The sequence below is a fragment of the Thunnus albacares genome, chromosome 12, assembly GCF_914725855.1.
Source record: "Thunnus albacares chromosome 12, fThuAlb1.1, whole genome shotgun sequence".
NCBI classification, from domain to species: domain Eukaryota; kingdom Metazoa; phylum Chordata; class Actinopteri; order Scombriformes; family Scombridae; genus Thunnus; species Thunnus albacares.
Window position 1 is genome coordinate 29,554,205 of NC_058117.1, and position 14,665 is coordinate 29,568,869.

The window sequence follows — 14,665 nt, forward strand, 5'->3', positions numbered from 1 at the left end:
AGAAAGACAATATATGAAGGAAGAAAAAGACTGGAGTTCAGGAGCTCAGCGTTAAAACTGTAATGAACCTGTCAAGTGGGAGCAGCAGTAGAGTTTACTTTGAGTTTATTAGACAGACAGGATTAATGTGTAGGATTTAATCTCTGGTCCACACTTCGGAGCAGAAGGTGACGGTAATGCACATAATATGCCGTTGTAAACCAAAACGTTTTTTTTGCCAAATAGAGTGGTACATCCTGTCAGCCAAGGTGTTTCCTATCTGTGCAGCCGAACATAGCAGCTCCTCTGCGGACTGTTTCACACTGACGGTCCCGGTGTTTCCTCCGCAGGCTCCACTTCACTCAAACTGCCCGTCAGATCAGCTGCTTCTTCCCACTTTAACCTGAATAACAAACCGGGGCTCGGTGCTCCGGTTGGATCCACACGGAGAGCCGGGGCTAACGTTAGCTGGGAGGCTAGCGGAGCGTTAGCCGCAGCATGGCTGGAGGGAAGCACAACCAGTTAGCCTCCGTTAGAAGAAGCAGCTGGTCAGACAGGTGAAGTGCAGCCTGCGGAGGAAGCACCGGGATAAATTGAAAACACAGCGACTACTATCCTAAGAGACAGAGTCTGTTTCATTTTCACAAACCTAATTTGAGTGTCAGTAACTGATTCTTCTTCTTCTTTTGTATCTTGGTGGACAAACTGAGCTGTGAATTGTGTTGTGTTTATGTGTTATGTAAAAGAGAGAGAACATCACAGCCATATTAGCGTCTCTACTCTGACTCACTGGCTCTTTTACAATCGCTTTTAACATTTTAGTACTAAGTTACAAAGCTCTGAATAGTTTAGCACCTCCACACATAGTCTGTCTGTCTGTACACAGAGCTGCTAATCTGAGCTCAGTGAACATTACGACACTACGTGTACCAACAGTCTGGAAGGAAATATTGCTTCAGACCTTTTTTAATCTTGCTTTTAAGATGACTGTTTAAATTTTTAATGTTGTGCAACCTTTGATTCCTTTAAGTGTCTTTTTGTTTTTTATGTCTCATTGTACCTTGAGCTGCATTTCATGTATGTAAGGTGTTGTACCAATAAAGTTTAAAGCAACAACATACAAAGTAATTAATGCACACAGACAAGTTTATGGATGATTGAGACTCTTTTTACCTGCCCAACCCTCCTCTGCTCTTCACACCCAAACGTCTTCTCTTTATTAAAACCGGGAGCAACTACACTCCTTAAAGAGATGATTCACAGGGTTGATCTACGGGTTTGTCAGGTCGAGTTCAGACATCACTCTGAAGTAAAGTCTGACGCCGCTTAAAATCCATCTGTTCCCCCTCCAAAGGGTCAGCAGATAAATCTGAGGGGTGGTGAGATGATTAATGGGAGAGGAAAGAAGAAAAAACAAAGTTCTGATACACAAATCTGTTTTCAGTTTTTGGACTTTTTCTCTAATCTTTGATTTTTGCTGAAATATTGGATCATTTGAACATTTATTGAAATGAAAGCATGTGAGAAGTTTAGAGGGAAAAATCACTATTTGGTGGAGCTGTTAACAACTCATAGACATGTGAAATGTGACCCCGACTACACACTGCTTTTTGTAAGACGTCAAAAGACAAAAAGGTTGGAAACCACTGGTTTCATCTTTAACAATGTGTTGTATTTTAAAAGCTTGTTATATTATCCATTGTGTCAAATCTTCATCTGAAAAGTAACTAAAGCTGTCAAATAAATGTAGTGGAGTAGAAAGTACAATATTTCCCTCTGAAATGTAGAAAGTAACATCACATGGAAATACTCAAGTAAAGTACAAGTACTTCAAAACTGTACTTGAGTAAATGTGCTTAGTTTTGTTCCAACACTGGCTAAATACACTGTGAATGAAGCTCCTCTGGGTGTAAAAACACAAGTAAAAAGGTCCAAAAGTAGAAACTGTGGTCTTAACATGCGCCATAATTTAAAATGTAGAGGAAAACACCCTCATACCCGTCAAGACGATGAGCAGAAAAGTCCCAAACTGAAGCTCTGAAGTCTTTATTTTTGCTGTCAAGGGGAGAAAAAAACACTCAAAAACCAAAATGAAACTCAAAAAAGTTACCAAACTCTGTTCAATCTGCAGAGTCCTTCTCAATCTTTAAGAAAAGACTAAAGACCCAGCTCTTTCATGAACACCTCTGCACTTGATGGACTGTAGAGAGAGAAAAAACAAAAAAACATGCTTCTATGCACTCTATCATTGCCTTGTTGAGCTGCCTGTTGGCATCTACGTCCTATCGGGCCCAAACTTCAGCTTTATGACACTTACTGGTGTTGTTGTCTCCTGACTAGATCCCTGCTTGTGTTGTATCAGTCTCATATGTACGTCGCTTTGGATAAAAGTAATGTATTAGCTCATATGGGAAGTTGTGGCCCAGCTAAAACAGTTGGATTGAAAGGTAAACACACAAAGATCAGATTGGAATTCAATGAAATGCTATCAAAACGCATCCCTATTAAAATATTTGTTTGCTTACTTTGGACTCAGCGTACTTTCTCCATCGATGCACCTATAATACATGATGTGTGTATAATCACACTCTTCTCCTCTGGCGTAACTGTGTTCTCGGGCTCGTTGTCAGATAGACGTTGCTGTCGTCGTTGGAAGTTGAGGACGTTTCACTGGAGGTTAAACTCCAGCAGTTGGGTCCTTTTCATGAGTCTGCAGCAGCTCACCGCAGGCATCTGTCTTCCACCCACGCAGCCCTTTGAAGCACAAAGTGAGGCTTTCCACAGCACTTTCCACCTCCACCTCTGGGCCCTGCAGAGAGAGAGAGAGAGAGAGAGAGAGAGAGAGAGAGAGAGAGAGAGAGAGTGTGTGTGTGTGTGTGTGTGTGTGGAGAGAGAGATGTACAGTAGGAAACATTGATTGCATCTTATGAGTGTTTGCTATAAAATACACACATCTTACATTCTCTTTTATGTGAAGGAGGTTTCCCAGATAAACAATCAAAGCTAAAGTGTGTGTGTGTGTGTGTGTGTGTGTGTGTGTGTGTGTGTGTGTGTGTTGTTCTGAACTACAGATGTGAATTGCTCCACATAGTCTTTTCTCTTTTATGCTGATGTAACAGAGGTATTTATTTTCCTGTGCCTTCTGTCACTGAGCTTTTCTCCATAATATGAATACATGAATAACGTCATTTTTAGTAAAATACTGCACATTTCACAGTATTGAACACTGTAACTAATCTCTCAGTGAAGAAACTTCAAAGCTAGTCTCTTATAAACCCTCTCAGATTCCCCTTATTTCATAACTTTAATGAGATATTTCAGTTTTTGGGGGAAAATTTTCCACATTATCCTGAATCAAATCAATACGTAATGATCTCTGTTTTGCATAATTAAAAACCCACAACCTGAACTACACTGGATCCAGACATTTTGAGGCGTTGGTGTTTAGTTCTAGTTTACATTTCCATCATTTTTTTTTTTTTTATAAATCACTTGCATTGAAAAATAGAGGCCACTCATTCACTTAAAACTGCTTCTTTATTCTTCTTCATGTGGTTTCTTCTGCTGCACACGTCCTTGACTTTTCTATTATTTGATTTTCTTTCCTTTGTGCTGCTTCAACAAGTGGTTCAGTATATTACAGTATAGTATAGTTCCTTCAGAGGCTGCAACATCCTCCGATACACCTTTTATTATCATCAGATTTATCTTCCAGAACAATCTGCTCCCAAGGCTTTGCATCTTATTTTGGTCAAGGTTTGTGTTAAAAGAAACCAGGATGGAAACAGCAGCGTCACATGTTAACAATCAGACACTTGAAGCAAGTTTCACGTCTCTGAATGTGGATTTTTAAACACTAAACATCATGATATTGGTAGAAAGAGTTTTATTTTGTGTGCTTACAGTTTTTCCACCACTGATCTTAATGGAAAAAGTTGAGAATTTAAAGATTAAAGCACCAAATATCAGTTCTTTGGATCAAAGGTTGGGGAACTGGAGGGAAACGCAGTTGCATCCTTAAGAGTCTGAACTGATGAAGAGTCTGTTGTCTGTTCACAAACTGGTTCTGACTCACTGCACACACACAAAAAAAAAAAAATCCCAAAGCAGCCAGACAATCAGTGGCCATCTTCCAGCTAATGAGAAAACTGTGACTGTTTTAACGTTTCATTGACTTCACTTGTTTGCAGATTACAACTTCGTCAATATTCTGCTGAGGATCAGTGAACACCGCTGCCTCCTGAGGTGTGAAATGACGCGAAGCAACTCAGGAAAGACTGGTTCTGCATCTCTGACTCACATCATATGATGATGATGATGTATTAAAGGAAGGGTTCACTGTTTATTAAGTGTGTCTTAAAACAACAGTCAGGAGCCCAAATTAAACACTTAAACATGTTTTACAGAAACAAAAATTAAAGGTACCACAGAACATCTCATCAGCTTCTTGAAACAGACATGAAATACATATCTTGACTGACAGATGTTGAAAAAAATAACATAAAGAATGATAATGAGGATTTAATCTAAGAAAAAAGGAAAATAAAAATATATATTTGCCTATAATTAAAAAAAAAGTACATCATGAAATAAGATGCCTTCTAAAAGAGCAAAAAAAAAAAAACCATTAAAATGCAAACTTAAATAACAAGATTTAATAAAGAAAATCCTAAAAGACCCAAATAATTTAAATAATTCCTACACATGATGATTTCACAAGCACCAAGTATATTATACAGACACATAAAATAAACATTTAACATAACATCACATTAATAGCTGACTGAGACATAAAACAAGGCAGTTTTCTTGTTTTTTCTGTAAAACTTGAGACACATTGAAAAGGTTTTATAACATGATTTAATGTATTTAATTAAAGGGTGTCTTATAACAGCAGTCAGCCCATATGAACACTGAAAGAGGTTTTATTCATGTCATCATTTCAAAGTTTATCTGAAGCTAATATGAAGCTTCAGCGTCCAAATGAGTCAAATCAAGTAGATATCTTTCAACGTTCTTTTTGTTACTATACTTCCACCTGCAGCTCAACAGGGAAACACTGTCCGAGGAAACACAAAGAGGGAATTTGATGCTAAAAAGACTGTAAATGTGTCAGATATCCACTTGATATGAATAACTCAGACTGCTGAAGACTCATATAAGCTTCACACAGACTTTTAAATGACTGTGTGGACACACTGTGGATTTCGGCCTCCATCACTTCCATTGAAAACACATTTGAAGGATCTTTTAATATCCAGTATGAACAGGAGGAATGATTACAGCGAGTAAAACCTCTTTCACTGCTCATATGGACACCTGACTGCTGGTTTAAGACACACTCGCTAAACTGTGAACCTATTCTTTAAGGGAAGATTCTTAAACTTACCTATATGAGGGTGTTTTGAAAAGGTTGTTCATAATAAATTATTCAGACGCAAGTACCACCTGCAACAAGGCTGTAACTTTATCATATGATGTCACACTGTGCAAGATGTGTGTAATAAAGTCTCGGTTGCAGTCTGTGTCAGATGGTATGATATCAGGTTGAGGCTGTCAGATTTGTAGCGCTATGATATAAATACAAAAACATACAGAATATAGAAGCTTTGTGTCATGAATTCACAGTCTCACAATGCTTATGTTGATGTTCACACCAAACCAAGCTGTTACCAAGCTGCTTTGGCTTCTATGTTTATGACCTAATTGCCTCCGTAAGTGTATTTTTGATTGATTGATTTGTTTATTTGAGTGTCCTGCAGCACAGATACAAGACAACAACCAGGATGGCCACAATTCAAGAGGATTACATTTCAAAACATTCAGTTTACATGACAGAAATGTCCAGTTATGATGGATGCAGTTTATATAAATATCACCAAACATTAAAAAGCCAACTCAACATATCAGCTTCATTCAACCAAAACAAATCAGGATTCTTCAATCGGATCTTTTCAAATAAATAATTCCCCAAGTCAAAGTCCTTCCAATGATCCTTAACCCATAAGAACCATATTTCTCCTTAAAGGAAAATTATGGAGAATATAAAACAGACCAAATGGACCACAAGGAACACATTTCTGATTTTTTTTTTTTTTTAATTCTACCCCTTAGTGTCAAAGATCTGCGATGTAACATATATGTCATAACATGTTTAACTTGTTTTATATCAATTAGTTCAATAAATGTGGTCAGAACCGGTTAAATGTAATACAGGACGTCTTATTAAAGCAAACCTACCTTTAGTAACAAAAAACAAGCTTTTTAAAATGAGGTAGTTCTGTCACATTTGCTGACCAGACACGTCGCCATTTTGGAAGTGATGAAGGGAGTAGGGATGTGCAGAGGGTCCATTATTTGTATTTGTATCTGTATTTGTTGAGGCAGCAAAATTATTTGTATTTGTATTCGAATAAAAGTGTAAAGAGGTTTAAAAATCCTGTTTTTGTTTTTATTACACTTTTAATATTAGAAAATTAAAGTGTTACAATAAGTGTTCATGAAGCTTGTGTCAGTAGTTCAGCTTTATCTCTGGAGAACACCCCCAACTCCGGGAATGATGTCCAAATAAGGAAATGTGCGTCATGTAGCAGGTGGATGTGACTCCCCTCGTTGAGACCTGCTGATAGACGTCACAGCGGAGCAGAGGAGAGACACTGAGATAGTGATGTAACCGATCTGTGCGCTGGTATTTAACATGTTTTTTTTTTTTTTCTTCCCAAAAACAAATAATTTTTAAAATATTTGTTTGAAACAAATATCTGTAAAAAACCCATTATTTGTGCTTTGCTGAATAACGTATTTATATTCGGGCACACCCCTAGTACACAGATTCACACATAGTCACATGACTGCACCAGGATGTTCAGTAGATGTCACTTAGGAACTTCATGAGATCAAGGATAAAGCTGTATGAGGAATTTTCCAGAACATTGAAAGGGTTGGTGGGTTCTTATGGGTTAAAGATCTTTAACAGTTTTGTTTGACTGTATTCATGTTGCCCTGCAAGTTATTCCTGACAATAAGAAGGAGAAAATATTGCAACTGAATGAGGCGGATCCACAACCATTTCACATCTCTGCTTTACAAGACAACCAGTAACCATCACTGGATGACTAATAAGATATAAGTGGCAAATAAAAGTAGTGGAGCAGAAGTGCAAAGAAGCATAAAATACTCAAGTAAAGTACCTCAAATTTGTATTTAAGTGCAGTATTTGAGTAAATGTTCTTAGTTACTGTTGTTTGGTTTGTAGACTGTGTAAAGGGGCCTTACTGTAACTGGTTTAAACTTTGTATGACGCCTCCCTGTGTTCAGTCCCGCCTCCTACATCCTGTTTCCACAGTAAAACACACCTCCTGGTTAAATAACATTAACGTTGCTTTGTGCAGTCGACAGTGAAGCGTCGCTCAAAGCCGCCTGACTGCTAAATCTGTTGATGTTTGGTCAGTAATGACAACTCGCTCCTCCTTCCAGCTTTGTTTTAAGCCCGTTGTTTGGATCCACCTCAGTCGCGGCGCTGTACAGCTGTGACATGTGGACATCCCTGCATTAGAGTAATTACACAAAACAGGATCTTTTTCATTTATTTTCCTGTCGGGCAAGGAGGGTGCCACTGGCTGCTGTCAGTCATATTAACAGACGCTTGGCTCGCCATCTGTGGGGCCAAAGCCTTTAATCTCCTCTAAGTCCATTGGACGGCAAAGCAAAGGTCCTTAAAAGCTTAAAAAGCACAACCATGCTGCACACTTTCACACACATTTAAATATCAGCAGCTCTGAGAGGTATTTTTAGTAAAGTTCTGGATAATTACCTTCTGTTGGACACTTTGGGACTCATCAGTGATCTTAATGACAACATATTCTCTGGTGCCGTCATTAGCGGTGACGCAGGTCCATTAATGTTTGTTTCCCTCATTAGACTAACTAGCCTACATGTGTTTTTTGTGTTCATTATACACATGATGAATGTGTGCATGAGAAATAATAATAATAATAATGTTCTTAGAAAAACAGTTAATGCTTGATGATGAATCCCTGAACATAATAAAGAGTCACTAAATTACTGTGCTACTGTAGCTCAGTATTGTATCAAAGTGACTAAAACTATACATGGCCAAAAGTATGTGGACAGCCTGTCCATGTATTTTTGTTCTTGGGCTGTTTTTCATAGTTTGGTATGAACTGAATCTTCAGACAAAACAAGAAACTTATGTATTTTTGACATTTTAGAGAAAATATATAAAATAATTGATAGCAGCCAATCTAACTAAAATGGAAGGAGTCTCCGTCTGTCTCTATGTATGTATGTCCTTTGATTTTCTCAACAACCGTTCATCTGATCGACTTCACACTTGGCAGGTGTATTTCTGAGGACTCAAGGAAGTGTAGTGTTGAGTGTGAGCACTTGAGATCTTTTTTTTCCCCAGAAATAGCCTAGTCCCAAATCGCTAAATAGCCTGGTCCCCAATAGCTAGCTGTTAGCAATAACAGCAGCCAGTTGATTATATCACGTTTGCTATTAATTTGAATACTATTTTGGCTTGAAATGTCCATCTCTAATTGTAACCTGAGCATCACCATTCAATAAGTTTTTGCATTTTGTTTCGCTAAACTCAAACATAGCCTGGTCCCAAATAGCTAGCTGTTAGCAGTGACAGCAGCCAGTTGTGAACATGCCAGAGGGTCGGCTGTGCTTTGGTTTTATGACATCATTTGAGGTTTGTAAAATCTGGGGCTTATCCATAGACATCGAATGAAGCCATAAAATGTTTGCATGAGCTTTTGCAGCCAAATAACGTGCATACTCGAGCATTACTAGAGGATGCAGCTATGGCAGGTGTATCACTCAGGACCCAAGGAGGCACAGTGTCAAGTGTCAAGTTGTTCATCAAACAGTAAGACCAGAAGCCAAGCAATCAGCCTGTAACGAACAGGCACATTTTGAACGGGCACTGCACTGGTTAATAAATAAATAAATAAATAAATAACAGCAACATTTATTTCCAGAATCAGTGTTGATGCATAATCCAGGACAAACAAAACTGCCCCGCATGCAGCCCAGCAACAGGACGCTTTGTCTGGTTCTCAATGAATATTTCCAATTAATTAAAATTTTCACAAACTGTAAACAGGGCGATGTGGCAATTTGCAGTCTTGTAGTGTGATATTTATTGTAGGAAAGAAAAAGGCTGATAACACATTGCTAGAATAATTACTTTTCCATTTCCAATCACAGGGCATCAGTGTGTGTTTCTAGTTGAACAAACAAACACAAGTACACACAGATTCAAACCAAAATAAAACATGGACATGAAAAAACACACACACACACACACACACACACACATACACAAGCACACACACGCACACACACACACACACACGTAGTGTGATGCATAAAACTGAAGCATCACACAGGATACAAACTGTACTTTAATGTAACTGTGCCTTAAATATGAAATATGTTTGGGTTTTATTGGTAATTTGGGTATTAATAATTAGGAATGAATAAAAAGTGTCTTTACTATATTATAATTCATGAATATGTGTTTTATGTATAATTATAATAATAATCATAAATATTCACCCTCCATTGCAGCCAATACAGTCAAAGTTGGGCATTTGCAGCCTTAATGATAATCACATTCTTTCATGTGTAATGTTATTTCAAATATGATATTAAATGTGAAATTAATGTGCAGATCTGTATATCACATGTGCATAACATGAAATTACAACATGTGAATTACACACGTGACAAGTGAAGAAAACTCATATAAAAACATGAATGGGTAAATGTTTTCAATCAATCAAACTTTATTTGTATATGTATAGGGCTGCAAGTAACGATTAATTTCACTATAAACTACTTTATATACAGTTAGCTAGTTTAGTCCAGTGGTTCCCAACCTAGGGGTCGGGCCCCTCCAAAGGGTCACCAGATAAATCTGAGGGGTGGTGAGATGATTAATGGGAGAGGAAAGAAGAAAATCAAAGTTCTGATATTAAATACAAACAACTTTATTAATCTCACTAGGAGCAGCTTGTACACAAAACACAGTAACATACAAACAAACAAATAAATAATACAATATATAGTAAAAAATGAACTAAATGTCTATAAATAATATTGATAATAAACTTAAAAGATAAAACATTCACCAGTAATGACAATGGTAAAAAAACTAGTTTTCACTTGCAAGAACAAGAAGAAGCCAAAATATTTGCTGCTTTCTGGAGGTTTTAATGGTTGTAAAAAATAATTCAGATCTCTTTGTTTCACTCCGGTGATCTTTGAGCAGATTTTAACAAGCTGTTCATGCTGTTTCTGTCATTTACTGTGAGGCTGTAAAACCAGCAGATAAAATAAACTCTCAATAAAAGACAAAGGATGACGGGACTGACAGAGAAGGGATTTAGTTTGCAGAGGAGGTGAATTCTCTGTTGCCCTCGCCTCACAATGAGCAGATAAAACAGCTCACACACTGCAGGGCTCTGATGTCCACTCATAATTTATTGCACCAAGGTGACGTTACGAGCACGGCCGCTCGTCATCAGACTCGAGTGACAAAGCACGACGCCATCTTAAATATATATACGGGAGTGTTTGAACACCACCGGGACTAAAACCATGAACAACAGGATAACCTGCACCATTCAGTACTCCCCCAACCCACCACAGATCGTTTTTTAAAAGACCCTCAAACCTCAGAAACATGTCTGTGAGGGCGGATTGTCGACCTAACCCCCCCACCAACCCTAAACATGTGTTTGAGTCCTGGTGCACTATGCAATTACAAATGTGGGAACTGTCAACAGTGTAATTTCAGTTGCAAAACCACAACCACAATCTATCAGCCTCGCACAGGGAAAGTGTTCGTTATTAAAGGCATCATCTCATGTGAAACCAACAGTGTGATATATATATATGCTAAAATGCCGCTGTGGACATTTGCATATGAAAAGACATCTAGACCTCTCAAAAACAGAATCTCAGAACACAGATATGCTATCAGACGTCAACAATCTTCTTCTGAAACGTGAATTATTCTGGGTTTACACTCTATGTCGCCCCTTTCTGTGACATCTGAAACCCACTATCTGTCAGTAGTAGTATTTTTCTGTCTTGTTTTCTTCTTCTCTGGTATTTATGCTGTTGGTCTCTGGTTAACAATATTGCACCTGTTATAGGACAAATAGAGACGCCTCTTCAGTATTTTACCATACTTGATGACGGCCTACAAGCCCGATGGTGGTCAGAATAACCCTGCTGTCTTCCTCTTTACACGCTTTTGTATATATTTTTGTGCATATTGTTTTTTTGTGGAGCTATTCCACATCACACTTGTGTAAGTTGAATATTGGACCCGCTCCTCAATGAGCTCAGAGAAACTTTCAGCAGATGAATGTGAAAACAGTCTTCTGGTGTCAAACTCTGCATATATACATCATTCTGCACAGTGAAGCTCAAACATCAAACGGTGAGAAACAAGAAGAAAAACATATTTTTTGCGTGGAGGGAGAGTTTAAATGAAGGATCTGAAAACTTCTTCCACAACTGTTAAACACATCCTGAGATGTCCACAGAGTCACAGTCAGTCTGATCACACTGTCGGGCCGCACACCTCAACACAGGCGGCTATAATCAGCTGCCTCTCCGCTCCTCAGTGCTCCTCACTGAACAGTGGTGGAAAGTAACTAAGTTTAAATACAATTTTGAGGTACTTGTGCTTGAAATACTTGAGTATTTCCATTTGATGCTACTTTATACTTCCACTCCACTCTTTTCAGATGAAGATTTGACACAATGGATAATATAACAAGCTTTTAAAATACAACACATTGTTAAAGATGAAACCAGTGGTTTCCAACCTTTTTGGCTTTTGACGTCTTACAAAAAGCAGTGTGTAGTCGGGGTCACATTTCACATGTCTATGAGTTGTTAACAGCTCCACCAAATAGTGATTTTTCCCTCTAAACTTCTCACATGCTTTCATTTCAATAAATGTTCAAATGATCCAATATTTCAGCAAAAATCAAAGATTAGAGAAAAAGTCCAAAAAACTGAAAACAGATTTGTGTATCAGAACTTTGTTTTTTCTTCTTTCCTCTCCCATTAATCATCTCACCACCCCTCAGATTTATCTGCTGACCCTTTGGAGGGGCCCGACCCCTAGGTTGGGAACCACTGGACTAAACTAGCTAACTGTATATAAAGTAGTGTAAACTAGCTCCACCTCCAGCAGCTACAACAGTAACATGCTGCTCTAACACTGATGCTTCACTATTAATAATCTAATGATGTCATATATAATAACATATCAGTCAGAGGGACCAAACCACTACTTTTACTGCAATACTTTAACTACATCAAGCTCATAATACTTATGTACTTTTACTGCAATACTTTAACTACATCAAGTTCATAATACTTATGTACTTTTACTGCAATACTTTAACTACATCAAGCTCATGTATGTGCTTTTACTGTAGGATTTCTCATGCAGGACTTTTACTTATAATAGAGTATTTATACATTGCTATATTGGTACTTTTATTGAAATAAAGGATCTGAATATTTCCTCCATCACTGCCCCTGAGTGAGCGTTGCGTTCAGGCCGCATATGTTGCACCGGAGCGGGGGAGTTTCTGGAGCTTCTCCGCCGCCGCAGCAACAGCAGCAGAAGCAGAAGCAGCACATACACTTCCGTGTTGTCTGTCACCGTAAAGCAGGAAGGACTGTAGTAATGTGTAGGAGTTAACCTGTGTACTGCTGCTGTTTATCTACAGGTATGTCCGCCGGTTTATCCCCCCAGAAAACGTCTCTCTTTAATGCCTCCTGTGTGTGCTGTAAACCCCGCCGCCGTGTTCGGACTTGACTGAGCCGTTACTAGCTTATAGCGGCTAATTCCTCCAGGCAGGATTGTCCGTTAGTGTCACAGCGGACAGCTTTAGCCTGTTAATGAGGCTCTCTCTCTCTCTCTCTCTCTCTCTCTCTGTGTGTGTGTGTGTCACTGTACAACCGGCTGCCGTGTGTCCGTGTGAACTCATAAACAGGTGATTTATTGCCACAGAGACGTCATTCCGATGCCAGGTGAGGTGAGACTGTAGGAGAAGCTATATGGAGGCTAACTGACCCCGGAGACAGAGGAACTACGGTACATTAGCAGCAGGATGCCAGCCGGTAAGCTAAGTTATGTGTGTGTGTGTGTGTGTGTGTGAATGTGTGTGTGTGTGACAGTGACAATGAAGGTATGTGTTGACAACATGTTGAAAATAACAGCAGGCTTCAGTGTGTATGTGTTGCGTTTAATGTCACGGTTTCAGCTAATTACAACAACGACGTGAAGACTGAAGTTTAAAAAAAGTGCAGTGATGCGTTCACTGTCACAGCCTGTGTGCGGGATTTGAAGCCTACTACTGTGTCTCTGTGTCCCCTGTAGACTCGGACACTACTTTACAACCTCTTATCATAAAACTTTACTGTCATTACTCCTCCAGCTGAGCAGCACCTTTCCCCTCTTTGCTGCTTGTACTTTTTTTATTTGTATTTTTTTTTACTTTGCAGTTACATAAAGTGTGATATAATAAAATTTGATATATCTAGAGCTCAGTCTCACCCACTCTCTCAAACTTGCTGGACATTAGAGAAGCTTCACAGGTCAAAATTCAATAAGAGCAAATTAAAGAGAGGATCAACTTCTCAGAATCACTCAGAGGAGTCTCACTGAAAGTTATCTTTGGACTAAAAATACCCCAAAAATACTCCAACATAACATACCTCAGTGTCAGACTTAAGACTTGTTTATGAGGCGTCCTACTCTCACCTTCAGTAAGGACAACTGCAAGGAGAGAGTGTAACGTATCTGGGGTTTTTTTGTTGTTGTTGTTGAACTTTTTATTTCCTTTTATCAAGTGATCATTGAATAGTAAAGTGATCAAAGTCACAACACAGTCATAAATGTTCAAGGGGGCAGTCCCTTGATTTGGCATCATATCAATGTCCAAAAAAAAAGGATAATAGTGACATTTGTCCACAAACATGCAGGAAACACAAAACAAAACCATGTAGTGTTCACATTTAAATGAGGCTCTCTTCATTATTGAAATGAAAGATGTGTGAATGCAGCTGTATATAAATGTATATTCTGTATACAGTAAGTATGTAAACATTCATCTTAATAAAAGCAACTAGCGGAGAGCAATAAACAGACAGTTAATCTGAAGTTATCTCCATTAATGAAAGATGAAAGACTAGCGTTCACAATGTGACTGATGTCTTTAGTGTTTTATCAGAACCTTCAGATATTCACTTTACTGTCATATATGACAAAGAAAAACACAAATTGTCACATTTGTGAAACTGGAACCAGTAGATGTTTGCAGTTATTGCTTGAAAAAATGGCTGAAACGATGAATCAGTTCTGAAAAGTAGTTGCAGATTCATTTTCTATTGAATTATTGAATTTCTATCTGTTTTCGATCTATTAATCAGTTAATTGTTGCAGCTCTAAAAAAAAAAAAAAAAAAAACACAAAACAAATGAAAACAAAACACAAAAAAACATCAGTTGAAACAGTTCAGAGATGTAGTTGAATTAATTATGATTAAAGTAATTTAAAAAGTAACGTTATGGAAAAAAATAATTATAATTAAATTCAACTAGAGTGCTCTCCGACTGCAGA

The 14,665-nt window shown here is 38.2% G+C and overlaps 1 protein-coding gene across 2 annotated transcripts in view; it reads left to right on the forward strand.

The window, feature by feature from the left end:
• The first annotated feature begins 12,603 nt into the window (after positions 1 to 12,603).
• efr3a (EFR3 homolog A (S. cerevisiae)) overlaps positions 12,604 to 14,665 on the forward strand; it is a 156,020-nt gene continuing 153,958 nt past the window's right edge. Inside the window, exons 1-2 of one of the 2 annotated variants that reach the window (XM_044367676.1) lie at positions 12,604 to 12,770; positions 13,038 to 13,164. In XM_044367676.1, coding sequence (XP_044223611.1) covers positions 13,155 to 13,164 — 10 coding nt within the window. In that variant the 5' untranslated portion in view covers positions 12,604 to 12,770; positions 13,038 to 13,154. The remainder of the gene's footprint in view (positions 12,771 to 13,037; positions 13,165 to 14,665) is intronic. The other variant, XM_044367677.1, reaches the window with a different exon arrangement.